Source organism: Vicugna pacos, chromosome 21 (genome assembly GCF_048564905.1).
Source record: "Vicugna pacos chromosome 21, VicPac4, whole genome shotgun sequence".
Classification (NCBI taxonomy): Eukaryota; Metazoa; Chordata; class Mammalia; order Artiodactyla; family Camelidae; genus Vicugna; species Vicugna pacos.
In genome coordinates, this window is record NC_133007.1 from 2700079 (window position 1) to 2716183 (window position 16105).

The 16105-nt window shown below is 60.9% G+C and overlaps 2 protein-coding genes across 2 annotated transcripts; both read right to left on the reverse strand.

The window, feature by feature from the left end:
• Positions 1-324: 324 nt before the first annotated feature.
• Positions 325-7689, reverse strand: LOC140687920 (uncharacterized). Its single transcript, XM_072945851.1, has 2 exons — positions 7437-7689; positions 325-1019 (listed from the first exon to the last, which is right to left on the reverse strand). The coding sequence occupies exons 1-2, from the start codon at positions 7504-7506 to the stop codon at positions 325-327; spliced, it is 765 nt and encodes a 254-aa protein (XP_072801952.1). The 5' UTR covers positions 7507-7689.
• A 569-nt stretch (positions 7690-8258) lies between these two features.
• LOC140687914 (uncharacterized) lies at positions 8259-16000 on the reverse strand. Its single transcript, XM_072945837.1, has 2 exons — positions 15748-16000; positions 8259-9313 (listed from the first exon to the last, which is right to left on the reverse strand). The coding sequence occupies exons 1-2, from the start codon at positions 15815-15817 to the stop codon at positions 8259-8261; spliced, it is 1125 nt and encodes a 374-aa protein (XP_072801938.1). The 5' UTR covers positions 15818-16000.
• Positions 16001-16105: the final 105 nt, after the last annotated feature.

The following is a 16105-nucleotide window of genomic DNA, read 5'->3' on the forward strand; positions in this document are numbered from 1 at the left end:
CCCGAAGCAGAGCCCAAAGGTGAGAAGGGCAGGGCCGGTGCGGGTGTGTAGGTGAGGGAGGGCGGAGGGCTGGGCCACACAGGGAGGCATTCCCAAAGTCTGCTGTTGGGACCAGAACAAAGACTGGCCTCAGACCACCTGTCTGGAAGAATTCAGTCACAGAACAAGTGCCTGTGGGCACTTGCTCGGTGGGAGCTGTCTGCAAAGCTCTGGGAAGATTTCTGTCCTTGAAAAGGCACGTGGAAAGGGAGGCATGTGGGTACCTTTTTCCAGGTTGTGCCTGAGCACAACCACTAGACTTAAAGCTCTCTCCACGTCCAACAGTTACAGGTCCAGAGCAGGCAGGGGCAGGGGAAGACGCCAGAGAACAAACACAGGACCACCAGGGTCCAGCAGGAGACCGCGAACTCCCTCCAGCTGCTCCTGCTGAACATGAAGATCCTGCTGCTCCAGCTGCATATGAAGAGCCTGCCATTCCTGCTGATCTAGCTGCTCCTGAAGAGCCCGCCGTTCCTGCTGATCTAGCCGCTCCTGAAGAGCCCGCCGCTCCTGAACAGCCTGCCGCTCCTGCTGATCTAGCCGCTCCTGAAGAGCCTGCCTCTCCTGAAGAGCCTGCCTCTCCTGCTGATCTAGCCGCTCCTGAAGAGCCCGCCGCTCCTGAAGAGCCCGCGGCTCCTGAAGAGCCTGCCATTCCTGAAGAGCCCGCCGCTCCTGAAGCGCCTGCCGTTCCTGCTGATCTGGACGCTCCTGAAGAACCTGCCGTTCCTGCTGATCTAGCCGATCCTGAAGAGCCTGCAGCTCCTGAAGCGCCTGCCATTCCTGAAGAGCCCACAGCTCCTGGAGAGCCCGCCACTCCTGCTCATCTAGCCGCTCCTGAAGAGCCTGCAGCTCCTGCTGATCTTGCCACTCCTGAAGAGCCTGCAGCTCCTGCTGATCTTGCCACTCCTGAAGAGCCTGCTGCTCCTGCTGATCTTGCTGCTCCTGAGAAGCCTGCAGTTCCTGCACCTGCACCTGGGCCGCTGGGCAGTGGAGAACCATTTTAGGCATCATCACCCCCTAGGGCTGTGCCCCCTCTGCACCCTCCTACACCTTCTCCAAAATCCCACCATAAATCGCCTCCCCTACCCGAAGTTGACTTCCCTACCCCTGAATTTGCTTTTGTTTTGTTTTTCTTTAGTTTCGTTTATTTGTTTTACATCATTTATGGCATCCTATATTTTTCAATTTTCCACCTCCTTTAATAAAATACAGATTTTTTTCCCTTCTAAATTGTGCATTTCAGGAACATTAAGTGCATTCCCATGCTGTCCGACCATCACTATCATGTAGTTTTATGCTCTTTACGCTATTTATGCCTGTGAAGTACATCCCACCACGGCCTCAAACCCCTCCTCTGGACACTCCTGGGCATGCACACTCCTGGGCCTGCACACTCCTGGATCTGTACACTCCTGGGCCTTCCCTGGCATGGGCCTTCTCTGGCCCTGGCTTGCACACTACTGGGCCTGCACACTCCAGGACATGCACAATCTTGAGCCTGAACACACCTGGACCTGTATACTCCTGATTTTGCACACTCCTGGGCCTGAACACTGCTGGGCCTGCACAGCCCCAGGCCTGTACAATTCTGGGCCTGCACACTCTTGTCTCTGCACACTCCGGAGTCTGCACACGCCTGGGCCTGCACACTCCTGGTCCTGCACACTCCTGGACCTACACAATGTTGGGCCTGCCCACACCTGGGCCTGTATACAAATGGACCTGCACACTCCTGTGTCTTATCCCTCCTGTGTCTGCACACCCCTGGGCTTGAACACGGCTGGGCCGGCCCTCTCCTAGGCCTGCACACTCCTGGGCCTGTACACGCCTGCACCTGTTCCCTCCGTTACCTACACACTGCTGTGCCAACACTCTCCCAGGCCTGTACACTCCTGGGCCTGTCCCGGCCTGAGCCTGCACCCCTCTGGGCCTGCACACTCCTCTGTCTGCACACTACTGGGCCTTCCCTCTCTTGGGCCTGCCCCTCCTGGGCCTGCACACACATGGGCCTACTCTCTCCTGAGCCTAAACCCTCCTGTGTATGCACACAAATGGGCCTGCTCCCTCCTGTGGCTGCACACTCCAGGGCCTGGACATTCCTGGGCCTGCTCCCTCCAGTGCCTTCACACTCTTGGGCCTGCACACTCCTGGGCCTGCTCGATCCTGTGCCTACACACTCCTGGGCTTGTACACACATGGGCCTGCAGACTCCTGTGCCAGCACACTCCTGGGCCTGCACACCCTTGGGCCTGCACACTCATGGGCCTGCACACACATGGGCCTACTCTCTCCTGGGCCTTAACCCACTTGTGTATGCACACTACTAGGCCTGCACACTCCTGGGCCTGCACACTATTGGGCCTGCCCTGTCCTGGGCCTGGCACACACATGGGCCTACTCTCTCCTGGGCCTAAACCCTCCTGTGTATGCACAGTAATCGGCCTGCACACTCCTGAGCCTGCACACTCCTTGGCCTGCTCTCTCCTGCGCCTGCACACTCCTGGTCCTGCACACTCCTCGGCCTGTACACTCCTCGGTCTTCACACTCCTAGGCCTGCACACTCCTGGACCTGCCCTCTCCTTGGCAGGACCTCAACATTTCTTCCGTCTCCTTTGCCTGCACGCTCCTGGTCCTGCACAATCCTGGGACTGCTCCATCCAGTGCCTGCACACTCCTGGACCTGCCTTCTCCTTGGCCGGCCCTCAACAGAACTGCCCTCTCCTTTGTCTGCGCACTCCTGGGCCTGGACACACCTGGGCCTGCCCCCAACTGTCCTGCCCTCTGCTGTGTCTGCACACCCCTAAGCCTGCACACTCATGTGCTTGCTCCATCCTGTGCCTGCACACTCCTGTGTTTGAACACTCCTGTGCATGCATACTCCTGGCCTTCCCTCCCCTGGGAATGCAGACACCTGGGCCTGCACACTCCTGGACCTGCTCTCACCTGGGCCTGCACCCACTTCGGCCGGCCCGCTCCTCGTCCTGCACATTCCTGGGCCTGCTCTCTCCTGTGCCTCCACACTCCTGGGCCTGCACACTCCTGGGCGTGCACACTCCTGTGTCTGCAGACTCCGGGACTCCACACTCCTGGGCCTATACACTCCTGGTCCTGCCCACTCATGGGGCTGCACACAACTGTGTCTGCCCTCTCCTGGGTCTGCACACTACTGGGCCTGTACATTCCTGGCCTGCTCCCTCCTGTGCCTCCACACAATTGGGCCTGCACACTCCTGGGCCTGCAGTGTCAAGAGCCTGCACACTCATGGGCCTGCCTTCTCCTGAGCCCACACAATCCCTCGTCTGCACACTCCTGGGCCTGCACACGGCTGGGCTGGCCCTCTCCTAGGCCTGCCCCCAATTCGGCCGACCCTCTCCTGAACCTGTACATTCTTGGGCCTTCACACTACTGGGCCTGCTCCCACTTGTGCCTGCACACACCTGGGACTGCACACTCCTCGGCCTGCTCCCTCCTGTGCCTGCACAGTCCTGAGCATGCGCACTCCTGGGCCTGCACAATCCTGGATCTGTACACTCCTGGGCCTTCCCTGGCATGGGCCTTCTCTGGCCTGGGCTTGCACACTACAGGGCCTGCACACTCCTGGATTGCACACACCTGGGCCTGCACACTCCTCGGTCTGCTCCCTCCTGTGCTTGCACACTCCTGGGCCTGCACACTCCTTTACCTGCTCCCTCCTGTGACTGCATACTCATGGGTAAGCACAGTCTTCGGCCTACACAACACTGGCCCTGCCGTACCCAGGAAAGCGCCCCCTTGTCCGACACTCTCACAACCCTGCACACTCCTGGGGCTGCACAATACAGGGCCTGTACGCATCTATCCCTACACACTCCTAGGCCTGCAAAATCCTGGGTCTCCTCCCTCCTGTACCTACACACTCCTGGGCCTACACAATCCAGGGCCTGCAGACTCCTGGGACTGCACACACCAGGGCCTGCACTCTCCTGGACCTGTGCACAACTGGGCCTGCACGAACATTGGCCTGAACACTCCTGGGCCTGACTTCTCATGGGCCCACACAATCCCTCGTCTGCACACTCATGGGCCTGCCCTCTGCATGGCGTGCACGGTACTGGGACTCCCCATTCCTGTACCTGAACACTCATGGGCCTGCCCTCTCCTGGGCCTGCACACTCTGGAGCCTGCCCTCACCTGGTTCCGCACACTACTGGGACTGCACACTACTGGGCCTGCACACTGCTGGGCCTGCACAGCACTTCGCCTGTAAACACTTGGGCCTGAACATACCTGTCTCAGCACACTCTGGTGTCTGCACACTCCAGGGCCTGCACGAACCTAGGCTTGGACACTACTGGGCCTGCACACTGCTCGAACTGCACACACACGGGCCGGCACACAACAGGACCTGCACAATCTTGGGCATTAACACACCTGGGCCTGTATACTCCTGATTCTATACACTCCAGGGCCTGACAGCCCTGGGCATGCATACTCCTGGGCCTGCACACTCCAGGGTCTGTACCCTCTTAGGCCTGCCCTGGCCTGGGCCTGCACCCTCCTTGGCCTGCACACTCCTGTCTGCACACTCCTGGGCCTGCACAAGGTTGGGCCTGCACACACCTGGGCCTGTATACTCCTGGATCTGCACACTCCTGTGACTGATCCCTCCTGTGTCTGCACACTCCTGGGCCTGCACACTGCTGGGCCTGCCCTCTCCTGGGCCCGCACAATCCCTCGAGTGCACACTCAGGGCCTGCACACTCATGGGCCTTCCCTCTCCTGGGCCTGCCTCCAATTCGCCCGGCCCTCTCCTGGACCTGCACACACCTGGGCCTGCACACTCCTGGACCTGCTCACACCTCGGCCTGCATGAACCTGGGCTTGTACACTCCTGGGCCTGTTACCACCTATGCCTGTGCACAGCTAGGCTTGTTCCCATCTGTGCCGGCACACTCCTGGGGCTACACACGGATTGAAGTGCACAGCCCTAGGCCTGTACAATACTGGGCCTGCACTCTCCTGTCTCTGCACACTCCGGTCTGCACACTCCTTGGCCTGCACACTCCTGAGCGTACTCCCTCCTGTGCCGGCACACTCCTGGGCCTGCTCCCACCTATGCCGACACACTTCTGGGCCTGTCCCTCTTGTGCCGTCACAATCCTGGGACTGCACACTACTGTCTCTGCACACTCCAGTGTCTGCACACTCCTGGCCCTGTACACCTCTGCACCTGTTCCCTCCTTTACCTGCACACTGCTGTGCCGACACTCTCCCGGGCCTGAACTCTCCTGGGCCTTCCCTGGCCTGGACCTGCACCCTCCTTGGCCTGAACACTCCTCTGTCTGCACACTCCTGGGCCTGCACAATCCTGGGCCTGCAAACCCTAGGGCCTGCACACACATCGGCCTGTACACTCCAGGGCCTGCAAAATCCAGGGCCTGACTTGGCCTGAGCCTGCACCCTCCTTGTATTGCACACTCCTCTGTCTGCACATTCTTGGGCCTGCATACTTCTTGCCCTGCACATTGCTGGGCCTGCCTTATCCTGGGCCCGTACAATCCCTCGTGTGCACTCTCCTGGGCCTGCACACTCCTGGGCCTGCACTCTCCTGGATTGCACACTCATGGGCCTGCACACTCCAGGACATGCACAATCTTGAGCCTGAACACACCTGGGCCTGTATACTCCTGATTTTGCACACTCCTGGGCCAGAACACTGCTAGGCCTGCACAGCCCTAACCTGTACATTCCTGGGCCTGCACACCCCTGTCTCTGCACACTCCGGAGTCTGCACACGCCTGGGGCTGCACACTCCTGGGCCTGTACACTCCTGGGCCTACACACTCCTGGGGGTGCTCACTGCTTGGCCTGCACACTCCTGGGCCTGCACATTCGAGGGCCTGCACTCTCCTGGGACTGCACACACCTGGGCCTGCATGCTCCTGGACCTGCGCACACCTGGGCCTGCACGAACCTGGGCTTCTACACTCCTGGGCCTGCACACTCCTGTACATGCTCACTCCTGGGACTGTATAATCCTGGGCAAGCACAGTCTTGACCTACACACCCCTGGCCCTGCCCTATCCCGGGCCAGCCCCCACTTCGGCCGACCCTCTCATGGACCAGCACACTCCTGGCGCTGCACACTCCAGGGCCTGCTCGCATCTGTCCCTACACACTCCTTCGTCTGCAAACTCCTGGGCCTGCTCCCTCCTGTACCTACACACTCCTGGGCCTGCACATTCCAGGGCATGCCCTCTCCTGGGCCTGCACACTCCAAGGACTGCACACACCTGGGCCTGCTCACTCCTGTGACTGCATACTCCTCGGCCTACAAACTCCTTGTCCTGCACACTCCTTGGCCTGCCCCATTTGGCCCTGCCCTCTCCTGTGATGGCCCTCACCTTTCCTGCACTCTCCGGGGCCTGAACACTACTGGCCCTGCACACTCCTGGGCCTGCACACTTCTGTCCCTGCACACTCCTAGGCCTGCCCTCTCCTGGGCCCGCACAAAGCCTCGTCTGCACAGTCCTGGGCCTGCACACTCCTTGGCCTGCACACCAGCCCTCTGTGGGGCCCTTCCTTTGCTGAGTCTGTGCATGAGCTCCCTGTGATGCCAGCCCGCAGAGGTGACAGGTGCAGTAGGTGTTTGTGGTTCTAGAGACATGATGGCTTTCCTAGGAAGCCGGGTCCAGAATGATCCCCACTGCGCCGATGGGGGATTGGGGAGACCCTGAGAAGCAGGTGGCTTGTCCAGGGTGACAGCACTGCTGGCGGGGGAGCCGGGTCTGAAGCCAGCTGTGTCATCAGAGCTGTGACCCTGGCTGCATCCAGGCCTCCCCAGGGCTATAGGAGGGGCCGTGTTGGTGTCACTGGGTGGACATGGCATGGGGTGGGAAGTGAGCCATCAGCAGCCCAGAGAGGCCCTTGGGGAGCTTTGTGTAAGGAGGAAGCTTGGGGAAGGGGACCCCAGGAAGTGACCTCACTTCCCTGGCAACAGAGCCCAACAGAACTTGGGACCCAGGTCACCAGGCACCCGCTGTGTAGAGAAGGACACTTCTCAACCTACTTGGCTGGTGAACTCAGCTCAGCTCAGACATGTTTTGTTGCATCCCAAGATCCCGAGGTCGCGGCCCCCGGAAAGCCCGCAGCAACGGCCTTTGCCAACAGTGCCGACAGTGGGTCGGGTCTCACCCCAGGCGCCTCTGGCCTTTTGGCCAGAGGGACCGAAAGGTAACACAGGGAGGCCCAGGGCAGGCCCGCCCAGGCCGGGCCACCACTCAGACCCCACCCGGGTGGCCCCACAGCCCCTTCCTGACTGGTGGCGGTGGGGCAGTCATGTTGGGGGGGGTCCTGCCTCAAGCAAGAGCAGGCTGAGGAAGGGTCAGAGGCCTGGGGGGCCGATCACGTCACCAACCTGGGTCCAAGCGGGCTGGCTGGGATGTGGAGAACCGGGGCAGGGCCCTGCTGCCCGAGGTGGCGCCCATGCCCTAGGGTGTGTCTCTTGCCTCCCGGGTGACTGAGATGACCAAGGTCCCAGTCTGATCAGGCAGCAGACGGTCGAGTGGGGCAGAAGCAGGAGTGGTCCTGGCCAGGCAGGGCTCTGAGACCTCCGGGCCGGGCCGGCTGCCGGTCACTGTCATTGCAGAGCCAGACACCGCAGGATCCGGGGAACCAGGACACTCATGCCAGCTCCCCAAGTGAGGGGCTGGTGTGCCACACTGTGGAAGGCCAGCACAGGCTCCGGAAGAGTCTGGGTATGAAGGGCTCCCCACCACCACGGCCTCCTGCCCAGACATCGCCCAGGTCTCTCCCCAGGATCTTGCCCAGGGCTGAGGGGCAGCTCAGCACCCCCGGCTCTGACCTGGAGCACCGGGCCCACCACCCGGGGATTCAGGTAGAGGGCCAGGAGCCCCCCGAAGCAGAGCCCAAAGGTGAGAAGGGCAGGGCCGGTGCGGGTGTGTAGGTGAGGGAGGGCGGAGGGCTGGGCCACACAGGGAGGCATTCCCAAAGTCTGCTGTTGGGACCAGAACAAAGACTGGCCTCAGACCACCTGTCTGGAAGAATTCAGTCACACAACAAGTGCCTGTGGGCACTTGCTCGGTGGGAGCTGTCTGCAAAGCTCTGGGAAGATTTCTGTCCTTGAAAAGGCACGTGGAAAGGGAGGCATGTGGGTACCTTTTTCCAGGTTGTGCCTGAGCACAACCACTAGACTTAAAGCTCTCTCCACGTCCAACAGTTACAGGTCCAGAGCAGGCAGGGGCAGGGGAAGACGCCAGAGAACAAACACAGGACCACCAGGGTCCAGCAGGAGACCGCGAACTCCCTCCAGCTGCTCCTGCTGAACATGAAGATCCTGCTGCTCCAGCTGCATATGAAGAGCCTGCCATTCCTGCTGATCTAGCTGCTCCTGAAGAGCCCGCCGTTCCTGCTGATCTAGCCGCTCCTGAAGAGCCCGCCGCTCCTGAACAGCCTGCCGCTCCTGCTGATCTAGCCGCTCCTGAAGAGCCTGCCTCTCCTGAAGAGCCTGCCTCTCCTGCTGATCTAGCCGCTCCTGAAGAGCCCGCCGCTCCTGAAGAGCCCACGGCTCCTGAACAGCCTGCCATTCCTGAAGAGCCTGCCTCTCCTGAAGAGCCTGCCTCTCCTGCTGATCTAGCCGCTCCTGAAGAGCCCGCCGCTCCTGAAGAGCCTGCCGCTCCTGCTGATCTAGCCGCTCCTGAAGAACCTGCCGTTCCTGCTGATCTAGCCGATCCTGAAGAGCCTGCAGCTCCTGAAGCGCCTGCCATTCCTGAAGAGCCCACAGCTCCTGAAGAGCCCGCCACTCCTGCTCATCTAGCCGCTCCTGAAGAGCCTGCAGCTCCTGAAGAGCCTGCCGCTCCTGCTGATCTTGCCACTCCTGAAGAGCCTGCAGCTCCTGAAGCGCCTGCCATTCCTGAAGAGCCCACAGCTCCTGAAGAGCCCGCCACTCCTGCTCATCTAGCCGCTCCTGAAGAGCCTGCAGCTCCTGAAGAGCCTGCCGCTCCTGCTGATCTTGCCACTCCTGAAGAGCCTGCAGCTCCTGAAGCGCCTGCCATTCCTGAAGAGCCCACAGCTCCTGAAGAGCCCGCCACTCCTGCTCATCTAGCCGCTCCTGAAGAGCCTGCAGCTCCTGAAGAGCCTGCCGCTCCTGCTGATCTTGCCACTCCTGAAGAGCCTGCAGCTCCTGCTGATCTTGCCACTCCTGAAGAGCCTGCTGCTCCTGCTGATCTTGCTGCTCCTGAGAAGCCTGCAGTTCCTGCACCTGCACCTGGGCCGCTGGGCAGTGGAGAACCATTTTAAGCATCATCACCCCCTAGGGCTGTGCCCCCTCTGCACCCTCCTACACCTTCTCCAAAATCCCACCATAAATCCCCTCCCCTACCCGAAGTTGACTTCCCTACCCCTGAATTTGCTTTTGTTTTGTTTTTCTTTAGTTTCGTTTATTTGTTTTACATCATTTATGGCATCCTATATTTTTCAATTTTCCACCTCCTTTAATAAAATACAGATTTTTTTCCCTTCTAAATTGTGCATTTCAGGAACATTAAGTGCATTCCCATGCTGTCCGACCATCACTATCATGTAGTTTTATGCTCTTTACGCTATTTATGCCTGTGAAGTACATCCCACCACGGCCTCAAACCCCTCCTCTGGACACTCCTGGGCATGCACACTCCTGGGCCTGCACACTCCTGGATCTGTACACTCCTGGGCCTTCCCTGGCATGGGCCTTCTCTGGCCCTGGCTTGCACACTACTGGGCCTGCACACTCCAGGACATGCACAATCTTGAGCCTGAACACACCTGGACCTGTATACTCCTGATTTTGCACACTCCTGGGCCTGAACACTGCTGGGCCTGCACAGCCCCAGGCCTGTACAATTCTGGGCCTGCACACTCTTGTCTCTGCACACTCTGGAGTCTGCACACGCCTGGGCCTGCACACTCCTGGTCCTGCACACTCCTGGACCTACACAATGTTGGGCCTGCCCACACCTGGGCCTGTATACAAATGGACCTGCACACTCCTGTGTCTTATCCCTCCTGTGTCTGCACACCCCTGGGCTTGAACACGGCTGGGCCGGCCCTCTCCTAGGCCTGCACACTCCTGGGCCTGTACACGCCTGCACCTGTTCCCTCCGTTACCTACACACTGCTGTGCCAACACTCTCCCAGGCCTGTACACTCCTGGGCCTGTCCCGGCCTGAGCCTGCACCCCTCTGGGCCTGCACACTCCTCTGTCTGCACACTACTGGGCCTTCCCTCTCTTGGGCCTGCCCCTCCTGGGCCTGCACACACATGGGCCTACTCTCTCCTGAGCCTAAACCCTCCTGTGTATGCACACAAATGGGCCTGCTCCCTCCTGTGGCTGCACACTCCAGGGCCTGGACATTCCTGGGCCTGCTCCCTCCAGTGCCTTCACACTCTTGGGCCTGCACACTCCTGGGCCTGCTCGATCCTGTGCCTACACACTCCTGGGCTTGTACACACATGGGCCTGCAGACTCCTGTGCCAGCACACTCCTGGGCCTGCACACCCTTGGGCCTGCACACTCATGGGCCTGCACACACATGGGCCTACTCTCTCCTGGGCCTTAACCCACTTGTGTATGCACACTACTAGGCCTGCACACTCCTGGGCCTGCACACTATTGGGCCTGCCCTGTCCTGGGCCTGGCACACACATGGGCCTACTCTCTCCTGGGCCTAAACCCTCCTGTGTATGCACAGTAATCGGCCTGCACACTCCTGAGCCTGCACACTCCTTGGCCTGCTCTCTCCTGCGCCTGCACACTCCTGGTCCTGCACACTCCTCGGCCTGTACACTCCTCGGTCTTCACACTCCTAGGCCTGCACACTCCTGGACCTGCCCTCTCCTTGGCAGGACCTCAACATTTCTTCCGTCTCCTTTGCCTGCACGCTCCTGGTCCTGCACAATCCTGGGACTGCTCCATCCAGTGCCTGCACACTCCTGGACCTGCCTTCTCCTTGGCCGGCCCTCAACAGAACTGCCCTCTCCTTTGTCTGCACACTCCTGGGCCTGGACACACCTGGGCCTGCCCCCAACTGTCCTGCCCTCTGCTGTGTCTGCACACCCCTAAGCCTGCACACTCATGTGCTTGCTCCATCCTGTGCCTGCACACTCCTGTGTTTGAACACTCCTGTGCATGCATACTCCTGGCCTTCCCTCCCCTGGGAATGCAGACACCTGGGCCTGCACACTCCTGGACCTGCTCTCACCTGGGCCTGCACCCACTTCGGCCGGCCCGCTCCTCGTCCTGCACATTCCTGGGCCTGCTCTCTCCTGTGCCTCCACACTCCTGGGCCTGCACACTCCTGGGCGTGCACACTCCTGTGTCTGCAGACTCCGGGACTCCACACTCCTGGGCCTATACACTCCTGGTCCTGCCCACTCATGGGGCTGCACACAACTGTGTCTGCCCTCTCCTGGGTCTGCACACTACTGGGCCTGTACATTCCTGGCCTGCTCCCTCCTGTGCCTCCACACAATTGGGCCTGCACACTCCTGGGCCTGCAGTGTCAAGAGCCTGCACACTCATGGGCCTGCCTTCTCCTGAGCCCACACAATACCTCGTCTGCACACTCCTGGGCCTGCACACGGCTGGGCTGGCCCTCTCCTAGGCCTGCCCCCAATTCGGCCGACCCTCTCCTGAACCTGTACATTCTTGGGCCTTCACACTACTGGGCCTGCTCCCACTTGTGCCTGCACACACCTGGGACTGCACACTCCTCGGCCTGCTCCCTCCTGTGCCTGCACAGTCCTGAGCATGCGCACTCCTGGGCCTGCACAATCCTGGATCTGTACACTCCTGGGCCTTCCCTGGCATGGGCCTTCTCTGGCCTGGGCTTGCACACTACAGGGCCTGCACACTCCTGGATTGCACACACCTGGGCCTGCACACTCCTCGGTCTGCTCCCTCCTGTGCTTGCACACTCCTGGGCCTGCACACTCCTTTACCTGCTCCCTCCTGTGACTGCATACTCATGGGCAAGCACAGTCTTCGGCCTACACAACACTGGCCCTGCCGTACCCAGGAAAGCGCCCCCTTGTCCGACACTCTCACAACCCTGCACACTCCTGGGGCTGCACAATACAGGGCCTGTACGCATCTATCCCTACACACTCCTAGGCCTGCAAAATCCTGGGTCTCCTCCCTACTGTACCTACACACTCCTGGGCCTACACAATCCAGGGCCTGCAGACTCCTGGGACTGCACACACCAGGGCCTGCACTCTCCTGGACCTGTGCACAACTGGGCCTGCACGAACATTGGCCTGAACACTCCTGGGCCTGACTTCTCATGGGCCCACACAATCCCTCGTCTGCACACTCATGGGCCTGCCCTCTGCATGGCGTGCACGGTACTGGGACTCCCCATTCCTGTACCTGAACACTCATGGGCCTGCCCTCTCCTGGGCCTGCACACTCTGGAGCCTGCCCTCACCTGGTTCCGCACACTACTGGGACTGCACACTACTGGGCCTGCACACTGCTGGGCCTGCACAGCACTTCGCCTGTAAACACTTGGGCCTGAACATACCTGTCTCAGCACACTCTGGTGTCTGCACACTCCAGGGCCTGCACGAACCTAGGCTTGGACACTACTGGGCCTGCACACTGCTCGAACTGCACACACACGGGCCGGCACACAACAGGACCTGCACAATCTTGGGCATTAACACACCTGGGCCTGTATACTCCTGATTCTATACACTCCAGGGCCTGACAGCCCTGGGCATGCATACTCCTGGGCCTGCACACTCCAGGGTCTGTACCCTCTTAGGCCTGCCCTGGCCTGGGCCTGCACCCTCCTTGGCCTGCACACTCCTCTGTCTGCACACTCCTGGGCCTGCACAAGGTTGGGCCTGCACACACCTGGGCCTGTATACTCCTGGATCTGCACACTCCTGTGACTGATCCCTCCTGTGTCTGCACACTCCTGGGCCTGCACACTGCTGGGCCTGCCCTCTCCTGGGCCCGCACAATCCCTCGAGTGCACACTCAGGGCCTGCACACTCATGGGCCTTCCCTCCCCTGGGCCTGCCTCCAATTCGCCCGGCCCTCTCCTGGACCTGCACACACCTGGGCCTGCACACTCCTGGACCTGCTCACACCTCGGCCTGCATGAACCTGGGCTTGTACACTCCTGGGCCTGTTACCACCTATGCCTGTGCACAGCTAGGCTTGTTCCCATCTGTGCCGGCACACTCCTGGGGCTACACACGGATTGAAATGCGCAGCCCTAGGCCTGTACAATACTGGGCCTGCACTCTCCTGTCTCTGCACACTCCGGTCTGCACACTCCTTGGCCTGCACACTCCTGAGCGTACTCCCTCCTGTGCCGGCACACTCCTGGGCCTGCTCCCACCTATGCCGACACACTTCTGGGCCTGTCCCTCTTGTGCCGTCACAATCCTGGGACTGCACACTCCTGTCTCTGCACACTCCAGTGTCTGCACACTCCTGGCCCTGCACACTCCTGGCCCTGTACACCTCTGCACCTGTTCCCTCCTTTACCTGCACACTGCTGTGCCGACACTCTCCCGGGCCTGAACTCTCCTGGGCCTTCCCTGGCCTGGACCTGCACCCTCCTTGGCCTGAACACTCCTCTGTCTGCACACTCCTGGGCCTGCACAATCCTGGGCCTGCAAACCCTAGGGCCTGCACACACATCGGCCTGTACACTCCAGGGCCTGCAAAATCCAGGGCCTGACTTGGCCTGAGCCTGCACCCTCCTTGTATTGCACACTCCTCTGTCTGCACATTCTTGGGCCTGCATACTTCTTGCCCTGCACATTGCTGGGCCTGCCTTATCCTGGGCCCGTACAATCCCTCGTGTGCACTCTCCTGGGCCTGCACACTCCTGGGCCTGCACTCTCCTGGATTGCACACTCATGGGCCTGCACACTCCAGGACATGCACAATCTTGAGCCTGAACACACCTGGGCCTGTATACTCCTGATTTTGCACACTCCTGGGCCAGAACACTGCTAGGCCTGCACAGCCCTAACCTGTACATTCCTGGGCCTGCACACCCCTGTCTCTGCACACTCCGGAGTCTGCACACGCCTGGGGCTGCACACTCCTGGGCCTGTACACTCCTGGGCCTACACACTCCTGGGGGTGCTCACTGCTTGGCCTGCACACTCCTGGGCCTGCACATTCGAGGGCCTGCACTCTCCTGGGACTGCACACACCTGGGCCTGCATGCTCCTGGACCTGCGCACACCTGGGCCTGCACGAACCTGGGCTTCTACACTCCTGGGCCTGCACACTCCTGTACATGCTCACTCCTGGGACTGTATAATCCTGGGCAAGCACAGTCTTGACCTACACACCCCTGGCCCTGTCCTTTCCCGGGCCAGCCCCCACTTCGGCCGACCCTCTCATGGACCAGCACACTCCTGGCGCTGCACACTCCAGGGCCTGCTCGCATCTGTCCCTACACACTCCTTCGTCTGCAAACTCCTGGGCCTGCTCCCTCCTGTACCTACACACTCCTGGGCCTGCACATTCCAGGGCATGCCCTCTCCTGGGCCTGCACACTCCAAGGACTGCACACACCTGGGCCTGCTCACTCCTGTGACTGCATACTCCTCGGCCTACAAACTCCTTGTCCTGCACACTCCTTGGCCTGCCCCATTTGGCCCTGCCCTCTCCTGTGATGGCCCTCACCTTTCCTGCACTCTCCGGGGCCTGAACACTACTGGCCCTGCACACTCCTGGGCCTGCACACTTCTGTCCCTGCACACTCCTAGGCCTGCCCTCTCCTGGGCCCGCACAAAGCCTCGTCTGCACAGTCCTGGGCCTGCACACTCCTTGGCCTGCACACCAGCCCTCTGTGGGGCCCTTCCTTTGCTGAGTCTGTGCATGAGCTCCCTGTGATGCCAGCCCGCAGAGGTGACAGGTGCAGTAGGTGTTTGTGGTTCTAGAGACATGATGGCTTTCCTAGGAAGCCGGGTCCAGAATGATCCCCACTGCGCCGATGGGGGATTGGGGAGACCCTGAGAAGCAGGTGGCTTGTCCAGGGTGACAGCACTGCTGGCGGGGGAGCCGGGTCTGAAGCCAGCTGTGTCATCAGAGCTGTGACCCTGGCTGCATCCAGGCCTCCCCAGGGCTATAGGAGGGGCCGTGTTGGTGTCACTGGGTGGACATGGCATGGGGTGGGAAGTGAGCCATCAGCAGCCCAGAGAGGCCCTTGGGGAGCTTTGTGTAAGGAGGAAGCTTGGGGAAGGGGACCCCAGGAAGTGACCTCACTTCCCTGGCAACAGAGCCCAACAGAACTTGGGACCCAGGTCACCAGGCACCCGCTGTGTAGAGAAGGACACTTCTCAACCTACTTGGCTGGTGAACTCAGCTCAGCTCAGACATGTTTTGTTGCATCCCAAGATCCCGAGGTCGCGGCCCCCGGAAAGCCCGCAGCAACGGCCTTTGCCAACAGTGCCGACAGTGGGTCGGGTCTCACCCCAGGCGCCTCTGGCCTTTTGGCCAGAGGGACCGAAAGGTAACACAGGGAGGCCCAGGGCAGGCCCGCCCAGGCCGGGCCACCACTCAGACCCCACCCGGGTGGCCCCACAGCCCCTTCCTGACTGGTGGCGGTGGGGCAGTCATGTTGGGGGGGTCCTGCCTCAAGCAAGAGCAGGCTGAGGAAGGGTCAGAGGCCTGGGGGGCCGATCACGTCACCAACCTGGGTCCAAGCGGGCTGGCTGGGATGTGGAGAACCGGGGCAGGGCCCTGCTGCCCGAGGTGGCGCCCATGCCCTAGGGTGTGTCTCTTGCCTCCCGGGTGACTGAGATGACCAAGGTCCCAGTCTGATCAGGCAGCAGACGGTCGAGTGGGGCAGAAGCAGGAGTGGTCCTGGCCAGGCAGGGCTCTGAGACCTCCGGGCCGGGCCGGCTGCCGGTCACTGTCATTGCAGAGCCAGACACCGCAGGATCCGGGGAACCAGGACACTCATGCCAGCTCCCCAAGTGAGGGGCTGGTGTGCCACACTGTGGAAGGCCAGCACAGGCTCCGGAAGAGTCTGGGTATGAAGGGCTCCCCAC